The sequence below is a fragment of the Toxotes jaculatrix genome, chromosome 17 (genome assembly GCF_017976425.1).
Source record: "Toxotes jaculatrix isolate fToxJac2 chromosome 17, fToxJac2.pri, whole genome shotgun sequence".
NCBI lineage: Eukaryota > Metazoa > Chordata > Actinopteri > Toxotidae > Toxotes > Toxotes jaculatrix.
This window is the reverse complement of record NC_054410.1, coordinates 9,732,463-9,757,700: the sequence shown is the minus strand read 5'-3', so window position 1 is coordinate 9,757,700 and position 25,238 is coordinate 9,732,463. Positions and strand designations below refer to the sequence as shown.

General features: G+C 42.7%; 1 protein-coding gene across 1 annotated transcript in view; it reads right to left on the bottom strand.

Moving 5' to 3' along the window:
• Positions 1-14,182: 14,182 nt before the first annotated feature.
• Positions 14,183-25,238, bottom strand: part of pacrg (PARK2 co-regulated) — a 119,134-nt gene continuing 108,078 nt past the window's right edge. Inside the window, exon 5 of the mRNA XM_041061104.1 lies at positions 14,183-14,343. Within this exon, the coding sequence (XP_040917038.1) occupies positions 14,183-14,343 (161 nt within the window). The remainder of the gene's footprint in view (positions 14,344-25,238) is intronic.

The window sequence follows — 25,238 nt, the reverse complement described above, 5'->3', positions numbered from 1 at the left end:
CGTTCGATTCCACCACTGTAGGCGCGAGCGACTGTTCCACCGGAAAGGGTCCGTCCTCCTTAACGCTTATTGGCCAGCGGTGCTTTCAGGGGACTCATTGGAGAGCGTATGACCGCTCAGATCCGAGCAAGAAGGGCGGGGCGGAGAGGTTGGCTGACTGACGGACAGGACTCTACGCCAATGGTGCGCAGTGCGCAGGAATGCTCATATGCCTCTGAAATGTTGTCAACACCGAACAGCACACGTTTACTTCTGTCTCCCTTTCTTCACCAACAGCGACAATATATAAGTTAAAAATTTCACCATCAGAAATCTCATTTTATTTCTTCAGAGTATGGCCCTGTCGTCAGTGGTCTCATAACTTTAACTGTGAGTCAATGTGTCCACCACACATCCAGGTAGTTCTGTCATTACTCAGCTTTGATTTAAAAGGGTAAACACCAAAGGGCAGTCCATATGTCATAGGCTACTTGCGTAAAAGTACAGTGGAATGGAATCACCTGAGGTTTAAGTTTCTGTCTTTCTTTGTTTTAGATAGCCAGGTAAACCCACAAAAAAAAGAGAGTTAGGAATCCTCTCTTGGTTTTATTTCTTTTGAACTGGCAACACCAAAAGGCCCCTTTTGACTCTTTAGCTTGTTTCTGTAATTACATTATGTATTATGACCTGTACTTGATTTACATTTGTCAAAAATATCTGCTTTATCTTTTTTTTGCCAGTTTCAGCTGGTTTTATGTTGCTTCCCTTTCAACTAGAGACCTAGATTGTAACAAAGTTTAGTATACTAACAATGGTGTAAATGGATTGCAAATCTTATAGTAACCCTATTTTGAAAGTGTCATGGATGTGGGGCCCTTTTAAGCCATGATGTTGGCTCTCCTCTCACAAAAACTTACCTTTTTCATAAAAAGATGTGATTACTTGAGATGTGACTACTACAGGGATGTCTTGAAAGCACTGGAGCCCCAATTGTCACTTAGATTTTACGAGTTCTGGTGTAATCCTCTGGTTTAACAATGACGTGTTTGGGTCTACTAATCTGGAATGGACTAGTAATCTGGTTTGAATAGTCAGACGTGGGTTGAATATGTGCTCAGTCACCCACTTAATACACAAGATTTGTGTGTGACAGAGGAAGTGTACTTGCCAAGACTAGCCTATGAATCAGAATGATTATGGATTTTATGTGTAGGCTTCACTTAAAGGTTTTGAAATATGAAAAAAAAGATCAACCTGTGCAGTCCAAATCCTACAAAATGCCTATTGTTACTCAAGACTTGTACATCTTGTTATCTGTCTTGGGACCGATTGATCAACCCTCCAGTAATCAATAGAGCCTTTTCATTGTCCTGTCCTTGGGAGGACCTTTCTACATATCCTCAGAAGATTAACATCCCTGATCAATGGAACACACACAAACCAGCTACCTCTGGTTTCCTGCTTAGTGTGAAAATAAACCACAACTGGTCCGTTTTGATTTTAACAGCTGTTGGCTGAGAGGGGCCCGGCTAAATCTGAGTCCTGACCTTGGCCCTCATTCAGTTTGTCCACTTACTGCTCACCCACTCATATCTTTATAAAAGTAGTCTGCACACTCGGTGCATGAATGCTCAAACAGCTGCACTGTGACCTTCTGCCTTTGGCTTGTCACCACTGCGTCAGTATGGAGGATAGAAAATTAAGTCCAAGCTCTTAAAATTAGTCCAACATGTCCAATAAATTGATCAACTACATCTGATGATGCCTTTGGACAAGTTTAATCAGACTGAAATAGCGTCACAGTACGATTAACACAGGAGACACAAACATATGTCACACACTTACAACACACATTCAAACTGTAAAGCTGCTTGCACACACACACACACACACACACACACACACACACACAAAATCACATGTATCCCAGCAATAACATGTGCAAGCAGTCCTTCAGCTCCAGATAACAGCATTTTGGAGTGCAGCAGGCGACAGGAGCCCCCACATCAAAGCAGGAAGACAGATACAGTTGCCTTAACAACCGGTGCAACACATTCAGTGGATTCTGCTTCTCTGCCCTTCAGCCAGTGTCTACATATAGCTACAGTATGTTATTACTATAATTATTGTCAAGCTTCAGTTGTGTCTCAGACAAACCACGTGCGGTTCACATGAGACAAAATCTTCAAAAATGAAGTTGTTAATCTTGAAAGATTTTACATGGGCTTCTGCGGGTCTGATGAGCCTTATTATCTTCATCACTGGAGCTAGATTACTGAGGAAAGGTTGCAGGAACATTGCTATCAAGGCAACGATGCAGTTTGTCCTCCTCTATGTCGGCATCACGTCACTTTTTAAAAAAAAATGTAAGAAGCGATCACTCAGTAAAGATTGAGCAGAGATGGTCATTTCTTAAACATTTATATCATTTTGTACTTCCATTTCATCAAAATGAAAATTATTTTCTCTGGTTGGATTTAACAACCTAACATCTCAAGTGCCCTGCTAGTATATCCGTCGTCTGTAGTGTCTGGTATTTACCATGTGATTGTCATAATTCTAACCACTGGCCACAGGAAAACACAGATAGTAAGGTTTTTGCATAATGGCTTGTCATTTGCACCGGCAACAGTTACACAGGATATGTAATATTAGCCCCATCGTCCACACGGTCTGCAGTATCAGCAGTATCTTAAAGCCAGAACGATAAAACATCCCTTGAAGTCAAACACTGATAAGTGATTTTGGTGGATAAGAGTAAGTAGATAGGCAGAGGGAATGAGAAACCCCATATTTCATGTGACTTGGAGATAGCTAAATTGTTCATGGTGTTGACTTTATGGTTCTCTTTTTTTTTTCTCCCTTATTCTTTGAATATAAGCGATGGAAAAAGTCACAGTCTTCTTGCATCAAAAAGAATCTGGCATTTATTCTCAGCTTTGAAAATGCATTTAGTTCTTATCTCTAATGGTGTGCATGGTAATTTGCACCTTGCCTAGCATTTATTCTTCTATGCTGGGTCACATACGGCTTCTGTGTGTGTTGATATGTGCACGAAATAGCAAAACAGAGTTCGAGACACAGCAGTAGGCAGGCAGAGCAAATCTAAATGTGTGCGTGTGTGTGTGTGTGCGCGCATGCTTGTGTTTTCTGACAGCCCGCGAGTAAACAGAAATGATATTAATCCCCCCTTTTGCTCCCCCTGCCCTTGTGTTTTCGTCATTTTTAATAACACGGTTTCTATTCAACAATTAATCCAATTAACAAGGATCCAGATAATTAATGAACATGCATTTAGCCCCTTTTGAAGAGAGGCTGTTAGCTCGTTCACAATGAGCTTGGAGAGAGCCTTGGGTTTACAACTGAAAGTATGCTAATGGAGACAATGGGGCCCCCAGTAGGGGCCCTGTTGTTCGTTGCAGACTGCCTCGAGGGCCACAGCCACAGGAAAAGGAGTGGGAGCTGGTGACTCTGTCGAGGCAAGGCTGTCTGCGATAACGACGGTGGCTCTAGAGGAGGCGAACATAGGCCCACAGGCTCCGATAACACGCACATATACAAACAAGAACAACATCTTTCCTTTTTTCTTTTGACTTACTAGTTTGGGGACTGTGGGGAAAAAGTGCTGGCAGAATCTGGGTCATTTACATTTTGAGGAAGGTGGGAACAGAAATAAATGTCCTTCTCGCAACCACAGCACATACAGAGCATATAAAGAGAAATACATAATGCACCCATTACTCATTTTAACTCGTATCATAAGCATGACATGACAAATACCTTACTAGTGCTCATGTGGATGAGCTCATGCACTGTTGCGCTCATGGTTGTTTGTATGTGTTTATACTGAATAGTGTGTGTGCATGTGTTATTGTCAGTCACTGAACATTATTTACTGGTCTCAAAATCACCTGATGTAAAAAAACAGTGGACACTATGAATGAGGAGAAGCGATGTGTAAGCGAAAGTGATGGTGGGGCATCATGGGATGAACCCTCCAGTTTTATTTTAGTGGTGATGTAGATCAAATCTTCAAAAATCAGTAAATTTAAGGACCTCTGAACCTCTATGTGAGTGCTCATTCTAAATGTCAATATAGCTATTTGGCTATACTGACATTTAACTGTGTTGCCATTTAACTGTGCCTGTTAAATGTTTACTTCGTCAGATGACTTCACAATTATAAAGTTCAACGATTGATCAACATCCCAGTGCAGCAGCACAGGAGCAGCTCACGTGGTTAACAGGTTTATGAGTCAAGATCAAATCACGGTTTTATGCTCAATCTCTTGTCAACACAAAACCAAAAAATATGCAAATGAGAACAACTAAATTGTGAGCATGGCAGTAAATAACTGTGTAACACTTAATAAGTGATCATGGAGAGCACCCCTTGCCAAATGTTGGTTGTTGGTTGAATACTGATGTTGTTATTGTATAATTGAACAACCCTATTACTGCACAATCGTATCATTCAGGAGTTTTAGTTTTAGTGTTTAGAGTTTTTGCATATCCGGTTCTCCAGGACTAAAAACATCCCTGTTGATCTGGGTTCCATTATTCATTTCCAGTGAGGAGACGGTCTGTTGTGTGTGTGTGTGTGTGTGTGTGTGTTGGGGGGGGGTCTATCCATCATGTTATGTTTGACACCTACCTGCTGACTGGATTACAGGGTTAAGGAAGGCCAAAAGGGACACAAAAATACATTTATAAAATTAGCTTGGAGAGCACTTAGGCTATACCAGTATTTTGTCCTATTTGTGGTTGTGGAAACAGGAATGGGGGATACTAAACGCGGATGAAGAAGAGATGTACATATGCTGTTACAGCCAGTACTTATAAAAAAAAAAAGGAGACAAGTGTGGAGCGGCATGAGGAAAAAATCACAATTCAAGCTGAAGCTGCAACATTCCAAACAATACATTTCCAATAATAACCCATTCTACTGTCGCCACCACAGCTACTCACTATTCTCTATTTTGTTAAAGGTCACCTTAGGCGTTGTAGTTTCGATGCTCCAGTGGTTTGGCAATCTGGTGATGGAAATGCCTGTTGGTCTGCCTGTCGTCGCCCAGACAGGAGTGGGGAGAGAGGGTGATTCGGGGGGAGGGAGGGAGGGAGGGAGGGAGGTGGGGGGCCGCTGCTGCCACTTGTGACAGAAGGCTGTGATGGGAAAACATCACCTCCAAATTCCCACCTCCAACCTGCTGATCATCAATCAACAGGAGGAAATGACACACAAAAGCACACATTACTGTTTTTCAGTAAGAGACACTTAAACAGGCGGAGGATAAACAACTTTTCCTCACTCCTCCTTCTTCATTCTGCCCCTTGTGGAGAACACACCGGTGTCAATATAGCTTAGGAGTCCAGCCGATGCTACGTCTGTCCCCGCCAATTGTTAACGCCGTGGATCCATTCCTGCTCCTACTGTATTTGTTTACTTGCTCGTTCGTTTGTTTGTGCTCGCCTGCCAGCCCGTAGCAGGGAAAGAAATGAGTGTTTGTGAGTGATAAGACCTGTAGAAGAGGAAGAGGAGGAGGAGGAGGAAAAACAGAGAAAGTGGGAGAAGGAGAGTGACGGAGGGAGGCAGAGAATCCTCATTGATCACATCTGTTCGGAGAACGATTGATCCTGCGGTGTGGTCGACTCTGGGATCTAAACACAGTCACATGTGAGCACAGTTAAAAATCTTAAACAGCAAATCAGGATGTTATTTTTTTTAAGCAGACATTATTAATATTTAAAGGGAGATTTACAGAGGACTGAGAAAGGAAAATGGAATATGAGCTTCTTTTTCAAAGTGTTTACATTATTCCTCCACTCTTGAATTAAGCCTGCGAATCAGACACCTGGCATATGGAGAGGCAGATAGATAAATCTCCATTGTGCTGTCCTGTCTTGCACATGCTCAGTAGCTCCCTGGATGAGTATGGAGTCCGCCAGGCAGACATGAACAAGACGAATCATTCCCAGGGGGGCGTTTATTTCTGTTGCACAGCACAATCTCCTCATTGCTGGTCCTAACAATCTGCCTTTTGAGACTATGACACTGGAATCAGAGAGACAGCACAGCAAAAGAAGGGAAAAGAAGACCAAAGGAAGGATGTGATAAAGGGGAAGACAAATGCAGACTTCCTGATTGCTTAAGAAATCCTCCACTGTACATGGGGTTATATTGCGACATGCAACCCAACTTTAATCATAAGGGTGACCCTGCGTGGATGAGTCACTTGATTTTCAACATAAAGCGGGGCATTCACATTCAGCCTGTGTGTTCAGATAAGGGCGTGTGGTGATGTCGTTAAGTGCCAGTTGTCCCCTCAGTTCTCTTCTGTTTTTCACTTCTGAGGGAAAAACAAATAAACAAGCAGTGTAGTCTGTAGGCCCCCACCTCCTTCACCTCCTCCTCCTCCTCTTCTCTGGTCTCTTATTCCACTCTCTGCAGCTGACTGCTCCTAAATCTCGGGTCTGGCCGGAGCTAGACAGCTCTCTCTACCAGGTGACACAACATCCCACTTCCTTCCATCCATCCATCTCCACGCAGCCCACACAGTCTCTCCTTCCCTTCATTTCTCTCCACGCTGGATTCATCTTGGACTGCCGGCCTGTCTCCAAGCTCGGGCACAACATATCTCCCTGTCTTCCTCTTTATTCAACATGTTCTCTCTCACTCAAACACACACACACGTTTTCGAGCTGCCTTTCCTCTTCCATAATTGTTTTTTCTTCCTTCCTCAGTCTCAGCCGTTTCTCTACTTTTCTCAATCTCTTTTTTCCCCTCCGTCAACAGAAAGCTATCGGCATGTTTGCGTAGCTTTTGTTGCACAGCTCACTGCAATACAAAAGCCTTTGTTGGCCTGCCACCACTGTGATGTGGTGAGACGGAGATGCACAAGGACAAACTTGAGCTCCGTGGAGCCAGATTTCAGAAAGTCACTGTTCATTCTGAGATAACGGCTCAACCTGAAGGCTGGAGGAGCTGGTGGGGTGCGAGCCAGACACACATGTAAACACTTGTCTGCGTGGTCGACTGTGTTGATCTCGGTGGCTGTATGAATTCTGTGTATAAATCGCCCCACGTCGGCGCAATGCGTAGCGCTTCCATCAGTGAAATGGCTCGAATGTGTTCCTCAGTGGGAGTTATTGCTGGCTGCAGGGCAGTGGCAGCTGTTGTGAGGGGCTGAGCTAGCTAGGCTAATAATAACCCCGCAGCTGAGTGAGTGCCCACAGGCCCCACATCGTCTAGGGTTGACCCCTGGAGTCCAGTTGCAATGGAGAGTGAGGATTAGGCCAGGTTGTGGATTAGAGAACACTGTTTCGCCCTTGTAAGGACGAAAGCAGGTGTGCAGGAATGCTACACACTCAGTGGTTAACAGTCGGGTTGTAACACCCTGAATGCACCGCTCCGGAACTTTGTGTTTTTCTTTTTCTCTAAATCCAGTTAGCAGAGAGTGTTACATTACAAACACATTTGAATATACACACACAGGAGCAGTGAAACATAACAGCAACAATATCAACATTTTTTTTTTTACCTTGAATTCAGAGCTGCTGTTTTCTTTCTTTTTTTTTTTTTATTGACCAAAGGCAGAATTTTCTTAATCTCTTCAGTATGTGTCTGAGCTGAGTAAATTTTTAACAAAAAAGCAATGGACAAGTGAAGAGATGCTGCAAAAAGGCTGAGTAACATGATCAATACCATCGCCCCCGCATGCCATCAGCCAGATATTTCACAATAGACAAGGCAAAAAAAAACAAAAACTCGGAAATGCTCTCAACTGAAAATAATAATGTGGCTTTATCTGCGACAGATAATATCTGCTGTAAGGAAGTAGAGCATGATGTTATAACCTGTGTTCCATGACTGGGGGAAATACACCGAATGGGAAGCAATTTATTTCCTTGTGTACAATGGGGCACCCACAGTCACAAAATGATCAATTGCTCATTATGACTAAGGGACAAGGGTCAGAATATGATGATCAGGACAATCTCTGCCCTACACTAAATTTATTTTTGAGGGTTTTTTAAATTATTATTTCATGTCTGAGAACAGGACAAGATGATGGAGAAATTCAAGTAATGCCATGCTTGGTCTTTTCGGCCTGTAGGTCTGGACCAGTCATGCGTTGATGCCTTTGATAAGCCAAATAACCTCATTGGCTGCTTCCATTCCTGTTCATTTCACAGTTCACTCTATTACTTGCATGAGCAATTACAGTTTAGTGTTGTTGTTTGGTACTGTTTGCCATTATTGTGTGTGTGTGTGTGTGTGTGTCTGTGCATGTGTGCTTAGGCCTGTGCATGTACTCAGACGTTCCTTTCCAGACTGTCACCTTTCTTAATGAGCTTCACTGGGTTCCTGAAGAGGTCGAAACGGACGCCATTTAACATTTAATGCTTATTAGTGCCTGTGATGTGACCTAATTGAGCCAAAGCAAATAGATTGCCTGGCCCTCTAGGTGCAAAGAAGTGAACTCTAGGCAATTTCTGCATATTATGGGCTGTATGACACTGTATGAAACAAAGGTCTCTGATGAACAGGTGGGAGGCTGTGAGTAAAACGTCTGCTCTGAAAAATAATATTTGAAGCCCTCTATGAAAAAAAAAAACTTAACAAAAATGTTTTGCCATGTTTCACTTTATCCTGGTTTTCTAGATGTCCTCTGTATCCCTACGCTCTCTCTCCATTGCTGGCTAGTTGCTAGCCTGTGGCTCAGTAAAATTGGACAGGTGAAGCGGGACAGCAGGGTGTCACTGATACAGTTCGACAGAACCACAGGCTACTCAGAGTTCGATCCGCACATCAAGTGAGAACTGAGGTGAAATTGTACCCCCTATTAGAGTAGTTCATGTGCCTCCAACGTTGCTATATTTGCTTTGTTACGCAGGCGTCGTTATTGAGGTGAAATATGTGTTTTGAGCTGTAAGGGGGCCGCTCTGCTCTCCTTTTCGTCTTCCACTGCACAGATCAAGCAGCAGACGGAGAGCAGCTCGGTCAGGTTGAGCAGTGTGGAACACCTATTCAGTAACATTCCTTTCAAGATGTGCTGAGGTTGAAATATGAGCATTATGAACCTGTCTTCTAGTTGAGAATAGATTCCTCCGCAGGCCTGTAAAAGTTGCTTTTGCTGGAGACATGACTTACAATAAGAGACACTGCAAGTGTCCTTGCGAGTGTCAGAAATCAATTACGTTGCGTTTCCCCTGTGGGCCGCACACTGTAAAATATAATAAGTTGACTTTACTTAAAAAAAATATGCAAAGTCGTTGCCTCAAAAAAAGTAATTTATGTTGATTTAGACAAATTAAATTGGGTTAACTTATTTATTTTGAGTTTGCAGTACTCAAATTAACTTATATTAATTTGATTACATGAACTTATTCATTTTGAGTTTGCGGTACTCAAATTAACTTATATTAATTTGATTACATGAACTTATTTATTTTAAGTTTACAGTGCTCAAATCAATGGATTTCAGAAAAGTACATTTAATTTAATATTCATGAATTGTGAAAGCTTAATTCGCTAGTTTTACTCATCCTTCATATTGAGGCCAATTTAATTTAATATTTTTAAATATTTTTTTTAGTGAAAGACAATAGGACACATGCTAATTTAATAAAAAAAAAAAAAAAAAAAACACACACACAATACAAGGTAATGAGCCCCCAAAACAAAATGAATGGTGAACACATTGGATTTACTTTGCAATTAACATTTATTTTAAATGCAATGTGAACAACACATTTAAGGCTCTAGAAACATGTTCCACATTTGTGGAAAGAATATATATGTATATATATGTCCCAACAATAAATACATGTATCTGTCTCTTTACCTTCCTCCCTACCTTCCTGCACCTTCCTACACCTACTTTGCTCCCTCTCTCCGTCTGGACCTACCTACCTCTTTACCTTCATACCAACCTTCCTGCTTACCTTCCTACATCTACTTCGCTCCCTCTCTCCCTCTGCACCTATCTCCCTCTGCACCTATCTACCTCTTTACCTTCATACCAACCTTCCTCCCTCCATCCCTCTACACCTACCTACCTCTTCACCTTCCTACCTACCTACCTACCCACACACCTCCCTCCTTTCTAACTGGCCCTTTCTATCAAACTGGAACTACAATAAACATGTTATTATCTGCTAATGTGCACAGCAGTGATAAATAACAAAATGCATCACTGTCTTTCTGCCAATTAACAAATCTGTATCACTTTGTTACAAACACCATCAAAGTGTTACATTTGAACATTATTAAACCTGGAACAGTAAACAAGTTACCTTGTTTTTTCTCTCTTTGGCCTACCCCAGTAGTGTATTCTGCAGTGTGACCAGCTTTGGAGGGAGGGTTTTGTTGCCCAGTCCAAGCATGACTACTTGAATGAATCTGAACGTCAGCACTCCAACTGTGACTGAGGCAAATGCTTCTTCCTTTGCTGTATCCTGCAAAAAAGCACACAGAACCAGCTATTGAATCTGGGCAATTTCAATCAAAAATTGAATTTTAAATATTTTACAATGCTGTGAAATAATTAAATATGATTTGCAATAAAATGGATAATGGAGATCAATGTTTGTTTTACTCACGGAGCAAGTCGTGTAGACTTGACTGGAGTCTTCACTGAGTAGAACTGGAAGACCTTTGAGGACAACAGTACGAAGTGCCGTCACATCAGGTGACTAAGAATGGAGAGAGAACGGATAAGTTCAGACCTATGTAGCATTTTGAGAGTTTGGGGGAATATGTGTTGATATACTGTTCTATATTTCCTCTGATAGTGCAGGCCTCTAATAGGAAACAATCAGGTGGATTCATCAAATTCCTGCAACTCTAATCTTGTCTGAGCAGAATCAAGAAAGAAATATAGAAAGAAATCTTATTTTTATTGTGTTACTCACAGGATCAATATTATATAGTCAATCAGCATAAAAATGTGTAGAGGGCCAAAAAAGGCGAAGAATGAGAATGCATAAAACTAATTATTAGAAATATAGTACAAAACACAATAGAATCCTTACCACCCAGTTGATGTGCTGCATTAAGTCTTTCAGTTTTTGTCCCACAGTTCCTTTTTTGGACTTGAAAAGATCCATGAAGCGTGGTGTGTGCTGGTCCAGAGCTTCATAGAAGTTGCCCTCAAGATTCTTGCTGGCTATGCGATTAAACTCAGCAAAGACCAACTAAAAACTTGCATTAGTTGGAAGTTCTTCAACTACATTTGCTGAAACAATTTCAGGTTTGAATGCCATCTTCTTGTGCATCGGATGCTCTTTGCTTCTATGGGCATTGAAGGTAGAATAAACGTTACTTTGAAAGTAACAGTCTTTATATGGGCAAGCAACCATTTGTCTCAGCTTAAGATGTCGTCTCAAATGAGTAAAAAAGTCTGCTTCTGTGCAAAGCTCCACAAAGTTGCACAACTGACAATGAAATGCAGTTTCCCTGATTTTGCCTGAATCCTTTTTATTATGCCATGTTGACAGGTGTACTTGGAGGGCATTAAAAGATTTAAATGTGCACAGGCAGTCCATATGCAGGCATGGGAGTCGAGATGTGCGAGTATGGCATCCATGTTTTAAACGGTAATGTTTAAGCAAAGCACCCCTCTTTTTAGCAAGAAATGTGCAGTACTTACACGTCCACTGCATTGGAAAAAAATTGCTCGGCTTGACCTAAAATAATAAAAAAGAGAAGAGAATTTCAGCATTGACCACTAGTTAAAAAAAGTTTTGATTACCTGGTCAAGATTGAGTTTAATTGACACAGCGCGACCTCCCACCCCAACCCCTCTCGCAAATCTCATATGACGGGGAAGGGGGAGGGGGGCACAAAGCGCAGCGCACATTTAGAAAAGTAACCGAAAATTTTAATTTGTAGCCGCATCCAACTTTCCGCTGGCACTCGAGCTGCGCTGGGCAAAATGTGTGCGTTTGTGTGCGCCGTCCAGCAAAAATATAATGCTTGCGTATTTTATCCAGCTGCCGGATAGACTGTAATGTAACGTTCAGCCGGACATGGTCAGGAATGGACGAGGAGGCGTCAATAAACCGTTGTGTATTTCTTTATTATTCTGGACGGTTACTGTCGGCGTAACCACGTAACTACAACAACACAGCGAGCAGCTCGAGCGGCAACAACACACTTCACCCTCGGCTCTGTTTCTCTCACCACCCACTCCCCACGCGTGTGCACACAAACATTCACGTTAACAGAGCACAGGCTCCCCGAACAACAGTACAACACACATTTCACGGGACCATTACTGCTCCCTACCCATGAACTAGCTAGCAAATCATGAAGGAAATACAAGTGAAATTAACGAGTTTGGCGACTGCGACGCACCCAGCCAGTAAAACACCATAACATTATACCACAACAAAATAACTCCACGGTTGACAAAAGAGAAAAAAATTAACTTACCAAATGGATGCTTTTCGCTGACCTCCGGTTCACCCTGGTGCATGTAAGATGAAAAGACCGCGCGTAGATGGGACTGGTCTGCGCATGTTTGAAATAACGCCCAAAGGGCTCTGGGACAATAAATTAATCTTTCTAATTTAACTGAAGTGGACTTCACTAAGTTAAGCGTGTTCTCCAACCTGAAAGTAGCAGTTCCTTATTTAAGATTAGTGTTGACAACAGGTTGATGATTTCTAAGTTTGACTCACTAATCATTTCTAATTAATTTGAATATTGGCATTTACAGTGCAGGATTGTATATGTATATATGTAAGTGTGTTTCTGTGTGTCTGTGTGTGGACGGACAGTCCCTAAAACTTCCATTGTGTCTGGAAAGACGCAATAGAAGTCACAGTTTCCACTGTGACTTTAATACAGTAGAGTGGATAAAGTGAACGAGCACCTTCAATCTGCACAGTGTGAGAACACAAAGTTGGTTAAACATACCGACTGAATTACTGGCTGGTCTCGATAAATAAAAGAATGCACATATGTTGTCATGCACATAACACTCACGAATGAGCCCGCATGTACACCAAGTGCATGCTAAGATCACTGTGGGCTGTTTGAGTTCAAAGGATGGAAACCAAACGTGTGTGCATACAAGCGCGTGTTTGTCAAGAGGAATGCTGTCGGCCGTCATTCCTGTGCGTCTTTCCCTGCGTGTTTAGACAGGCTCTTTCTCCAGCTGGGTTTGTGACAGAATGGGTACAGTGGTACAATACAATACAAAACACCGCAGCAGTTGTGAATAGAAGCAGTTGTAGAGCAGGACAAAGCACAGTGCAGATATCCAACAGGATGTTATGAACTGACACAGGAAAGAAAGAGCACATTTTCAATTAAAAACTTTGCAGTGTAGAGATAAAGAATTACTATTAATTATTATTATTAATTACTCTTTCAGCACAGCCAAATAAATTACTTAGTATTTATATTCCAAAATATCATGTATGATCTAAGTGACCCTGACTTTAAAGTAGTACTGTGGCTGTAAAAAGCAAAACAAAACAAAAAAAATGCTGCAGGAGTGGTTGGAGAAGTTTCGGTGGACCTGTTGACACTTTTTCCGCCTTGAAATCTTGTCACCATGCACCATGATGAATCTACTGCAGCTGACATAAATTTAACCTGACCACATTCAAGCCCACAGGAGATGAGCGTTTGATAGTCAAAAGCTAAATTCTGGTTGAAATTTTACTATAAAGTCAATGTGTTTTCATACATTTTGAGAGAGTGTGTCATGCATATCTCTGTTTGAAATAAAATTCACTGTGCATCACGGATTCCTTATCAGCCAGCTAAATAAATCACTAAAGTAATAAAAAAAATTAACTATAAATGGATAATATATCAAACATACTGGTATGTTTTAATGAGGCAAATTTGTTCTATTAAACTTGTACTGGTATTAAGTTATAGTGATAAATACAGACAGACAGAAAATCCTTCATGACTTGCCGTTATGAATTTAATAGGGGTTTTAAAAAGAGATATGCTAAAGAGTGGCGGGGAGGGGGCAGAGAGGGTTGGACAGAGCGGAAGGAGCAGTGTTGTGTCTTAGGGATGGGTTCCATGGACGGAGTGAGGTTGAGATTATCAGAGGGCTGAGATAAAAAAGGGATAAGATAAGATAAATTTAGTGGTGGGGGGTAGATAAAAAAAGGAGGGACAAAGAGGTAAAGTCTAGAGTCTGTGTAACGTCAAAGTGACCGTGCCCCCCTCCCCTCAGCTGATCATGCAGGATTCATAGGTGGGCACCATGTATTTGATGTTGATGAAGGCGTCCTCTCCTCCGTAGCGCTCAAACACCTCCAGAGTCTCCTGGATCAGGTCGCCGACGTTCTCTCTCTTCTGCTGGCTGTAGTCGATTCCGTCTCCAGAGTTGACTGGGGAAACAGACACGGAGAGAGACGGACAGAACAAGAAAAATAAATAAATAAAGACAAAGGTAACTTGTATTTTAGCTCAGTCTGGGTCGTCACAGACTGTGAGGTTGATGTCTGGGCTCACAAAGCACCACCTGTGGCCATGCTGCTTCGCTTTGCAGCAGACCGAGTCCGCAAATGCCATCCTTCCATCTGACTTCAATCCCAATGGACAGACTGGATCTAATTTACTCCTCTTACACCGTGGCCAGTTGGGACTGAACGGCAGAAGAGTTTTTAACTGTTCAGCTGAAAGTTTAATGAGGCAGCCTGCAGAGACGAGAGCAGCCTAAAGGACAGATGAGTTAGTGACGACTCTGCTCTTGCACAACTCTGTGCACTGATGCACACAAGGTATGAGCAGTGACCTGGAGTCACGCTCCACAGGTAGGAATATGTGTGTGCTTGTTTGTTGTATTTGTTGCACTAGAATGAAAATCTGAGACAAAAACTAACTCGACAAACTTCAATGGCAAATATAAAGCATAATATACGTGTGGCCAATCACAATACAGCAAGAAAGCTAAGGAACCTCACCTCCCTAGCGGACATATAGAAACATACACAGACAGTGAAGTAAAACACACAAAATTGTACAATGGAGCTCTATCATGCAAGGGGAACTTGTTATTGAAAAATTGAAAAAACATTCCTGAGGTGTCCAGACTCCATTCCTTCCTTCTTCCTCCCTTTCACCAGCAGGCACACTTAAACACACACAGACACACAGACACACAGACACACAGACACACACACACACACACACACACACACACACACACACACACAGATCGAGACTTTATCAGTGCACAGCAAACTGCCAATCTCATGCCACTGCACTGGGGGCTCAAAACACTTTTCAGAGGGAGGTAAATACAGAGAGGAAAAAGGCGCACACACACACACACACACACACACAGGCATCCCCGTGTGCTTGCAAAAAATGTCCTGTTCACAACTAAAATATCCTGGAGGGAAAGTGTGGATTTATTTCTTCAGAGAGAAGGACAAGAGTAAGGAAGCAAAGAGAAAAAGAGGAGAAGAAGAAGAAGAGTGTATCGTCAAGTGATGTGAAAAATTAACAGCAGCACTTTAAGGGGGACCCCCTCAGCCCCCCTCTCACTCCTGATTAGAAACGAAGAGAGAAGGGGACATTAAGCCTCTCTCTCACTTCTTCTAGCACTCCATCCTTTATTCTTTCTCAATCTTTTCCAATCTCTCATCTTCCCTGACAGCCTCAACTCCCCCCGCTTTCCACCCATCCATGGCCTCCTCATTAAAACACAAAGAAAGCCAGTCCCATAAAGTAGGCTGTTAAGCAGTAACACATCTATGATCTCAGTCTGCTGCACTTGCTCTCTCCTCAGGATTCGCTCTCCTGTTTTACATGAAAGCGACGGGGGAGAATTCTCCAGCCGAGCTTTGACCGCTGGTTAGCCTAGACGCAGTGCAACTTTAACAGGGTTGGCTTTATTTAGCAACTATTTACTGTTTTCCTTTTTGGGAAACAATAACTGCATACGTTAAGGAATGCAGCCTTCAAGAAAAGCTCTTGTTCGTATCTAAACTCAGGCTGTGTTTTATTCTTGAGCTACCCACAACACAGGGATCGGCACCCTACTAGTTAGCAAAATCTTAAATAGCATCTAAAATGCATCCATCTGTGGACTCAAAGAGAAAAGGCAAAGCAATCAGGGAGGAATGAGGACAACAGTATGCTGTGATGTGTGTAAGCTGGGAGAAATGTGGCGAAAAGTAAAGAATAAAGCGACAGGAGTCAGTTGGGTCACTCTTACAATCTGTTTCAGCCGTGTGTGTGTGTGTGTTTGTGTGCATGCACGCGAGTTGGCGTAGGTTAAAAAGCCAAGCCCACGGAGAGCCACCCCCTGTTAGTGGAAATGAGCAGCCAAAGCCAGCCCAGAGGGAGAGCTTGGCCTTCAGACGGAGAGCATGGGGAGCCGGGGAAGAGGTGCGGCTTGGGAACCAACAAAGCTCAAACCCGTTTACTGGGGCCTGGAGGGGGGGAGCAAGGAGGTCCTGCAAGGGGGGAATTGTTGCTGTTGCTATACTGAGCGTTTTAGCCCTTTCCAAGTGTATTTCTATTGCTGAGCTGTTGGTAGGACAGGAGCATCAAAAGGAGGAGGCCAGAGGAATTCTCAACGATTCTCAATATTTAAAGAGCAGAAAAGGGAGAAGTGTGTTTAAGGAGGGATGGAGGGGAAGGAGGGGGTGGGGGGGGGGGGGGGGGGGGGGGGGGGGGGGGGTTGGGGGTGTTAAAAGCTGCCTCTGCAAATGTCCTTCAGCTAAATAACTTCTCTTTCTCACTCTTCTTCTCTGTATTTTTTTTTTCTTTCTCTGCTTTCGGCAACATCCGTAACCCTGGGCAGAGAGAGAGAGGGAGAGAAAGAGATAGAGGAAAAAAAAAATCTTTAAAAACAATCACAGTAAAAACTCCCGCCCTGTGAAAAGCAGGAAAAGGGCCCTAGCAGGAGCTGGCTGCTCCTCTGAGGAAGAGGAAAGGTCGATACAGATGCAGACAGGGGAGGATTCTCAGCACAGTGACATTTTCCACACAGAAGGTGGAGGAAGAAAAGGAAGGTGGCACTGAAAAGGTGCTTTGTTTCTGGCTTTCATGCTAAATCCGTTGGATTGGAGGGGTCTTTAGCACATAGACAAGAGAGGCCAGAGAAAAGGAAGAGGTGAAAGACCAAGAAGATCTCTCTATCTATCTTTGTATCTATCTATCTATTCTTTTCTTTAAATAAGGCAACATGGGCTGTGCCTCTCCCGGGCTCCACTGTGAATTCTGGAAAACCACACCAGACCAACACTAAACGACACACAACAACAGCTGCAGCCTTCCTCCTCCTCCTCCACCCTGCTCTTTCTCCATCCCTCATTCCCCGCGGTCCTAAACAACCTGTCTTCCCACATCAAGCTGAAGACAAGCAGTCACAGATGCAAGGAGCATTCTGCGTTTCCTCCAAACTAATTTCATATACACAGACAGCAGATTTTAGGGGGTTTATTTACCGTTGGAAAATTGGGTCAGATGATTATCAGACCTCCTCACCCTTTCAACAAAGCTGCACTGTTACCCCATCTTAAGACTTCTGACTGAGGTTAGCACGCATTATGTGTATGTCGTATGCTCGTAATCTCCTCTCCTGCCAGGAACTGGGTGACACACACACCGCAGCAGCTTAAGGAAGTTTAGCTCAAAATTCCAGAGCTGATTTAACATAACATCAACCCACCTGCCATTGTTTCTAATAAACTAACCCCTGATTGTGGAAGATCCTTATGAAAGCAGCTTAGACAGGGAGACACCCCTCCCCGCCCCCAGATCATAGCAAACACATGCAGAAGAGAATCAATGAATGTAAGAGACCAGCTATTCTTTCATTCTTTTTTTTTTTTCAAGGAGATTGGCCTTGCTCAAAAAAGGGAAATGGAGGAATGCAGGTTATGAGTGCCATGGAACAGCTCGAGTTCCAGGAATACTTCGTGCAGAACTCGACTGTGGCTGCACAGCTGAGGTTGTTATACGAGTGCATGTGTTGTCACTGTGTCTTATTACTGGTCAACACACTGGGAGATGCTGCTCAGGCCACTCTTCATCTACAACCTTCAAGACTTTGAACGTCAGCATAAGGAACACATTGGCTTTTGAATTCATATACTCTTTTTTCATACATGTATACACAGTTTATTTTTTGATGCAAATACCCTGTTTCACATTAGGAGTGAATTAAGTTATAGACTGAACTGTCATTACTATTAATCATAATCAGAAAAGTGAAGGTATTTCCATTTTCTTCTTTGTCTGCTGACAGAGAACTGATATTTTCAAATGTTTTCCTTCAAGATTTAGAATTTAGTTCATTCCTGCTATTCCAGCTCTAAAAGGCTTTGACAAAAATATAAAACTCGCCAATATTCTGCATGAAAATGGAAGATAAATATACTAACCCAACATGAAGGCACACAGCCAGAAATACTGAGGGTCAGGTTCATACCTTTTCATTCTTTCTCTTTACACTTTTTGTGAATTTTACACAGCATGCAAACACCCACTGCAACTTTCCTTTATATCTGAATAAACTCAATATTTTTCTTTGTAACTAACTTAAGTTTATCAAACTTAAGCTGGGGAGCAAAATCAGATTTTGACATGGATTCTGATGGTGTGGCGTGAATTCCAATTTCATCTACAATAAAGATAATCTCTATAAATGTGGATACTATGTGTGAACCAGGGCATATGGACAGGGAGAGTAGCATTTGGTGTGTGTGTGTGTGTGTAGGTGTGTGTGTGTGACAAAGGGTGTGTAGGTGTGAGGAGGTGGTGGGGAGTGGATGGGACCACTGGAGGAGGCCTGTGCTTAACAGCAGGGCTCTAATTAAAAGGGCCTCACAGTTGGGTGCAGGCAGGCCTCTCATAAAGAGACTCACACTCTGGCAGAAAGGTGGGAGAGACCAGGTGTGTGTGTGTGTCTGTGTGTCTGTGTGTCTGTGTGTGAGTGTGAATGCGTTTATGTCTGCGTGCCTAACCACAGGTGTCTGTGAAGGACGGGACGGGAAGACAGAGTGAAAGAGAGTATCCTATCAGTGTCTCTGTGTGTGCACCTATGTGTATAGGCGTAATTACTGTATGTAGTTTTTGTGTGTATACTGGATGTATGTGTGTGTCTGTCTGTGTACACAGACAGACACATACATGTGGAGATGTGCAAACATGTGGAGAGAGTGCGTGTGCTTGTAAGTAATTACATGTGACAAGGACAGAAGGGGGTTAGAGTGTGAGTGGAAAGAGAGACAGAGAGAGAGAAAGGGGGAGAGACACATGAGGACTTGGTGTAGAGGAAAAAGTATTTTGAGCCTTTATTTTGTTAAAAATAATAATAAACCATCACCTAAAACAAAACTACCAAAAACGCAAACTTATTCATAAGAATGGTCTGTGTTAGCCCACTGATGCTCAGCGTACTGTGTTATAATGTATTTGGTCCAGCTGTTGGGTCTTACTAACCCAATACTTAGGTAGTTTAAACTGTACCAGTGCTTTACATTTTAAGCTTATCATGTGTTTTACATACAAAATAAAACATTAAAAAATTATAGTCATGGAGTAGAAATATTGAATACCACAAAACAGAAAAACTCAAAAGAAGTACTTCAAATTTTACTTATGTAAAGTACAATTCATTACTTCACCCACTTCTTCCTAAAACACTCTTCTTTCCCTCACACTGGTATTTCCCTTTGCCAAAGGCCCCAGCCCCCTTTTCCCCTAATGGATAAGCCAGAGGCTGACGGACGGCACAGCTGTGGCTCACATATGCAATCGCACTAACACACACACACACACACACACACACACACACACACAACACACACATGTGCACACACATACACACACCTGGAGCTGGGCCCATTCCCACTCTGTTGCTTTTCCATCTCAACCTTTGTGTGTAATCAATAACAGCATCTCAGTGTAACACAACTAGCCACAATGAAAGCTGCAACTTCAGTCACACACACACACACACACACACACACACACACACACACACACACACACACACACATCCACACGAGGTTGCGAGCAGAGAAGTAAAACAATAGGCTTATGGCCAGCAGTAGTTTATTAAACCCCCAGCCCCTACACCAGCCATCATCTGACTGCTCGTGCTTACTGAAGTCTAACCTTTGCTGTAGGTCAGTGATCTCATTTTCCATGTGTTCATCCAGCCCAGCAGTGTTCAGTCTATAGGCTAGCTGCAGCTCGGTGCCATTTCAACCCCGGTGAAAGTTGGACATCAGCAAAGCAGTACGCCAGGTAGACCGAAATGTGTCAAGGTCAGACTGCACAGCAGAAAGTAAGACCAGAGGAATGTGTAGACAAGGCTGAGACATAGACGTAACCTACTGAGGATGCTCCTGAGTTGAACAGGAGCTAAAGCTGTTAGATTCCTATCGATCTGGTTCCCACTGGCTTACTAGTCTACATCTTTGCGTAGGTATACAGGAATTGAATTCCAATTCCACACTTCCGCCAAAAATCGTGCCGTGTCTTTGGCTAATCTTTCCTTAGAAATGGGCTGTGAGAGGGATTCAAAGCCTTGCTGAGGCAAGGTGGGAGAATCACTCTTCCACACCTCACAAAACCCTCCTCTTTGCTCATTTCTTTTTCAATTAGCCGACTAGACCTAGCCATGACCGAGAGCAATATCAGTTTGCACCATTTAGTCATGGTATTAATGCACAAAGAGGGCTCATCTGAAATGATGGATCAATGCTATTTTCCAAGCTGTTACCATGTCCATTATTGTTTCAATTACCACCACTCAGATAATGGTTATCCCAGTCCCATCTCATCCAATTGTAGCCTGATACATGTATCTGTGAATCGGCTTCAGTATGCTTGTCACAGGTCTAAAGGAAAGAGTCATCTCATGTTATGTTCACAGGTACATCACACAGTGATGTCTTAGACTGGCAGCTACTTTTTAATTATTTTCACATTAGAGTCCACAGTGTTTGGGGCGCACAAGCGCGTCTGTGTCGGTGGTGACAAATGATCCTTGCGGCCTGCTGTAGCGAGGTTTTAGTACAGACAGAGGACTTCCTATCGCAGCTTTCGGCAGACAGAGGGCCGTGCATCACACAGCAGTGTCTGCAGATCCACGCCGCAATGCAACATCAAATCTACACTCTGAATTCAACCGTGCTGCACACCAAGAAGCTGCAGCTGCTGAGGTTTGAAGAAAGAGGTTCACCCTGAAATCTTGGCGTTCTAAACATGCCCAACATACCATTTTTTCTCCAAAGATAGATAAGTTTTAGATAAGTTAGGGATTATGGGCTCACAAAAGAAGTCTGCAGTGGCACAATACAAACTGGTTCTGTTAAACACGTTCAGGACAAATACCAATGTGATTAAAAACTTCTGAGATATGAAATGTCCATTTTTAATAATATTTCTCTGTTTCTTTGTCGCCCATTTAGGCATTCAAAAGAAAAAAAAAAGTAGAAATATATATTACACTGGAATTAAGATAATAAAGAATCAAAGCTTTTAATAGTACAGTCTACCCCAGAGGACCTACAGCCTTTCCCACTCTGCCTGTCTGTGTCTCTCCCTGGCTGGGGGGGGAGAGTGTCAGTGCTGTCAGGTGTGAGTCAATGTCGTCAGATGCGATCTCATTACGCCAACTTACCTCAAGATTAGCAGTGGGCTGCTGGGTAGGCACAAAATCGATCTGCACCAGGGACAGACGTTAAAGGCCACCGCGCTGAGCAGTGCGCACACCCGGACACGAGCCAAACAAGCACTGCGCTTTGAAATGCTGAAGCCCACTAATACAGGCACAGGCACGTAACATACGTACCCAAAGCTCTGAAAGCACAGTATGGGTTCTGAAGCTGTGTGAAATGGCTGCAGATTAACATATTGACAGACTGCACTTGCCTTTAAACTTTCTAATGTAAGAAGAATTCAGCAAACATTTCTCCAGGAACCATATCATCGTCAGTGGTCAAAAAGCTTTGTCTTATCTGTCTTTGCTTCGTACAGATTATGGAAGACTCCTTATCACCTTCAAAAAATATATAGAGTATTCAGTGCTATCATTTAAAAGCAGGTTTGGAAATACCATGGGTAAAAACCTGTACAAATATATCACTTCATACATATCTCTTCAACATGTAGCCTGATGTAACCTGCAGCCCACAGGTTACGTCAGACAAGCCAAGTCCTCTAATAATGTTGTTTCTTGTTATATAAAGCAAACAAATGTTTACCCAGAGCCGACAGCAGAAAGACTGTCTTCTAAATTCTAACACGTTTGACAGGAATCCAATAAGCATTGACAAGTTTTCGCAACCTTCAATCCATCAGGCTATCAAAGTTTATCTCGGAGTTCAAAGAAAATGCCCAGCGCTATGCATGTTCATCTGCAAATGTCACAACGCCATTCGCTCCTCAGATCTCGGAATATAGAGATGTCAAATTAATGGCTGTCACAAAGAAAAAAACAAAAAAAAAACAAAAAAACAAAAAACAAGCAGGGAATATTTTTCTTTCTATTCTGGGTGGTTTGTGACCTTCAGTAACACAAGCTAATAGTGGAGAAATTAATATTCATAGGAAACAGCTTGTCTGGTGTACCTTTGCTCTGGTAGCAGGTGTCCATACGTGAGGGATACCGGTGGCTTGCTAAGGCTATGCACCACCCCTTCTTCTCATTTACACATCTTAATGGGTGGACAGAGCATATGTTAAAGTTGGTACAAGGAAACTACTCTGTTTCTTTTTTATTGTTGTTGTTTTCTGAGATTTACTTTCCTTGAGAAATGGAGGCTATTGAATAAAACATTACAGCACAGCTTGGGCACAGTGTGGCTATTCTGTTTCATTAACACCTCTGCAGTGCAAGTCTGGATGCACAAATAGTACGCTTATACTCGCATTATAGTCTAAATGCGGAGAATAAACAGATTAATGGAATATCAGGTTAATGTCCTGTGGAGACATCTTGTAGGTACAACAGAATAAGGGAAGGGGAATTGAAAGAGTCTGCTAATGGAAGGGCTTTCCTGGTGTTGCTTGTGATGAATTTAATTTGGTGTTTGTGAATATAAAGAACACTTTGCATCGGGTTCACTTCATGATCTCTCGTGTACAAAATCAAAACAAAGGGCTTAATTCAAATGAAGGTGTACTTGTAATTTAATTTGAAATCCAGTGATCCGGGTCTGTTACTTGAATTATACTTCCTCTGATGTCGGCCTTAATTTCACTCTCTTTGTTGATGTATTTTCATGACCTTTACAATAAACGGAGCCTTGAATGAGAGATAAATGTTGGCCTATTGTCAGCACCATGAAAGCGTCACCCGTTCGGCTATAGTTTGATCTATAAACAGAGACAAGACACAACAAAGGGTCTACTACTGGACAATGGAGAGACAGGGGATAGAAAAGGACACAAAAGAGGTCAGAAGATCACAATAAGCTGAAGGTGTTCCAGAACAGGTCAGACTTGGGCCCCGTATGACATCTGAGAAATATAAAGAAATTGATAAAATGCGGTGCTGAAGGTGGAAGGAACTGTTCAACAAAGGGAGGAATGGAATCAGAGGAATCGCTCTCGTAAAGACAGCACATGTCCAGACAGAAAATCATGTGGGTTTCAGGTGGAAAAACTGACAAGGAGGGAGAGACGGAAAGAGTGACAGAGCGAGAGAAGAGGTCGAGCGGCGTAGTACATTCAGAGAGTGATTACATTTGTCCTCTTCACTCGTCACAAGAGGAACATTTGAAGTGACACGCTAATTTAAGTCAGTGACAAATCAAAGTCTATCACTGATATTACCCTAAAGTGTGGTGTGCACTTCACATTTTTGCAAGTCATTGATGGAATGTGATTGTAGTTTAAACATCAAAGGAATAAGGTGCGCTTTAGCTCCTCAGTATTATCTCCCCTCACCAAAAACAGTGTCACTGCTGCTCTGTATGAAAATACTGGTGCACACACACACACACACACACACACACACACACACACACACACACACACACACACACACACACACACACACACAAAGAGACACACATTTATGTCCATACGCAGAGATGGGCTATGTGCCTAGCTAATAAAATCACTTTAGTCTTCATAACCACTTTAGCCTTGGAAGCTGCCATCAATGGAAGGACAAACACACGCACACACACACACACACACACTCACGTACAGTAACGAAACGGTGAGCGGTCCAGCCCTTCCATTAGCCTAATGAAGTGGCTCCCTAAGATAGATGACATGACATCACCTCCACCACCAATCACAATATCACCCCTAAAAAACCTTCCACTAAAAGCCCCACCCCTCCCCCGAACTCACCCCCACTCCCCCCTCCATACTGCACCAAATGGACGGTGAGCCTTCCAGGGCCCATTCGGCCCCCTCACAACACTTTTATTGGTCTGGTTATTTATCTCTTTAATGCAATTGGCTGGAGTGGATGCCTATGGATGCGGAGAGCCAGTAAATCACGGTGGGTTGGGGGGCAGCGGTGTGATTAAAAGAACTTCGGTTCAACAATGACAATGGCACCAAGCGGACAGACAGTATGTAGTCTGTCTGCATTCAGAGCAGGAGCAAGCAGGGGCGAGGCTACAGGAAGTCTGAGGGCAGCATTTCCCATTTCCAAAGGTCATGGACAAGTGGGAAAAAGAGTGAGTCCACACAAATGTAAATAAATATGAAAATACGTTGTTTTTCCTCTATTAAGTCTTTTCATGCAAAAAGGCTCTCATTAAGTGGATAAACAACAGGTCAAACAGAGCGTTGAAGAATGCTGATATATGCTAATATATGACAGCCAAGTGTTTCACTGTTATGTGGTAAAGATTTCAGAGCCTTGACCTGTTGGTGCACTCAACTGCACACTTGCTCTGGTTACGAACAACATTTTAAAAATGGACAGAAATGGTCAGGAAAAAATGTTTCAAATTTCCTTTGACTTGAGGAGATTTACGTGCCTTTCTATTCTTTTGGCATTTTAATGTGGTTGGCAAACTACGGTAACTACTGTGGACAGAAAACTTTTGGCCAACAAGCAGCAGTCTAAAACTTTGTTCGAGTTCACATGGACATGGCCTAAAACTCAAAACATAATCTTTTCCTCCTTCTCCCCTCCTCATCCGAAGGACAAAAAAGGGTGTTTATGAGTAGATGGGTGCAGGTACAGTCATCCATAAACATTCAGTATTTTACAGGCAGCGGCACGGCCTGAGGGCCCGTCAAGGTTTACGTGAGCCCAGGCCCTTTAAAGCAGGGGTGTTTAAGT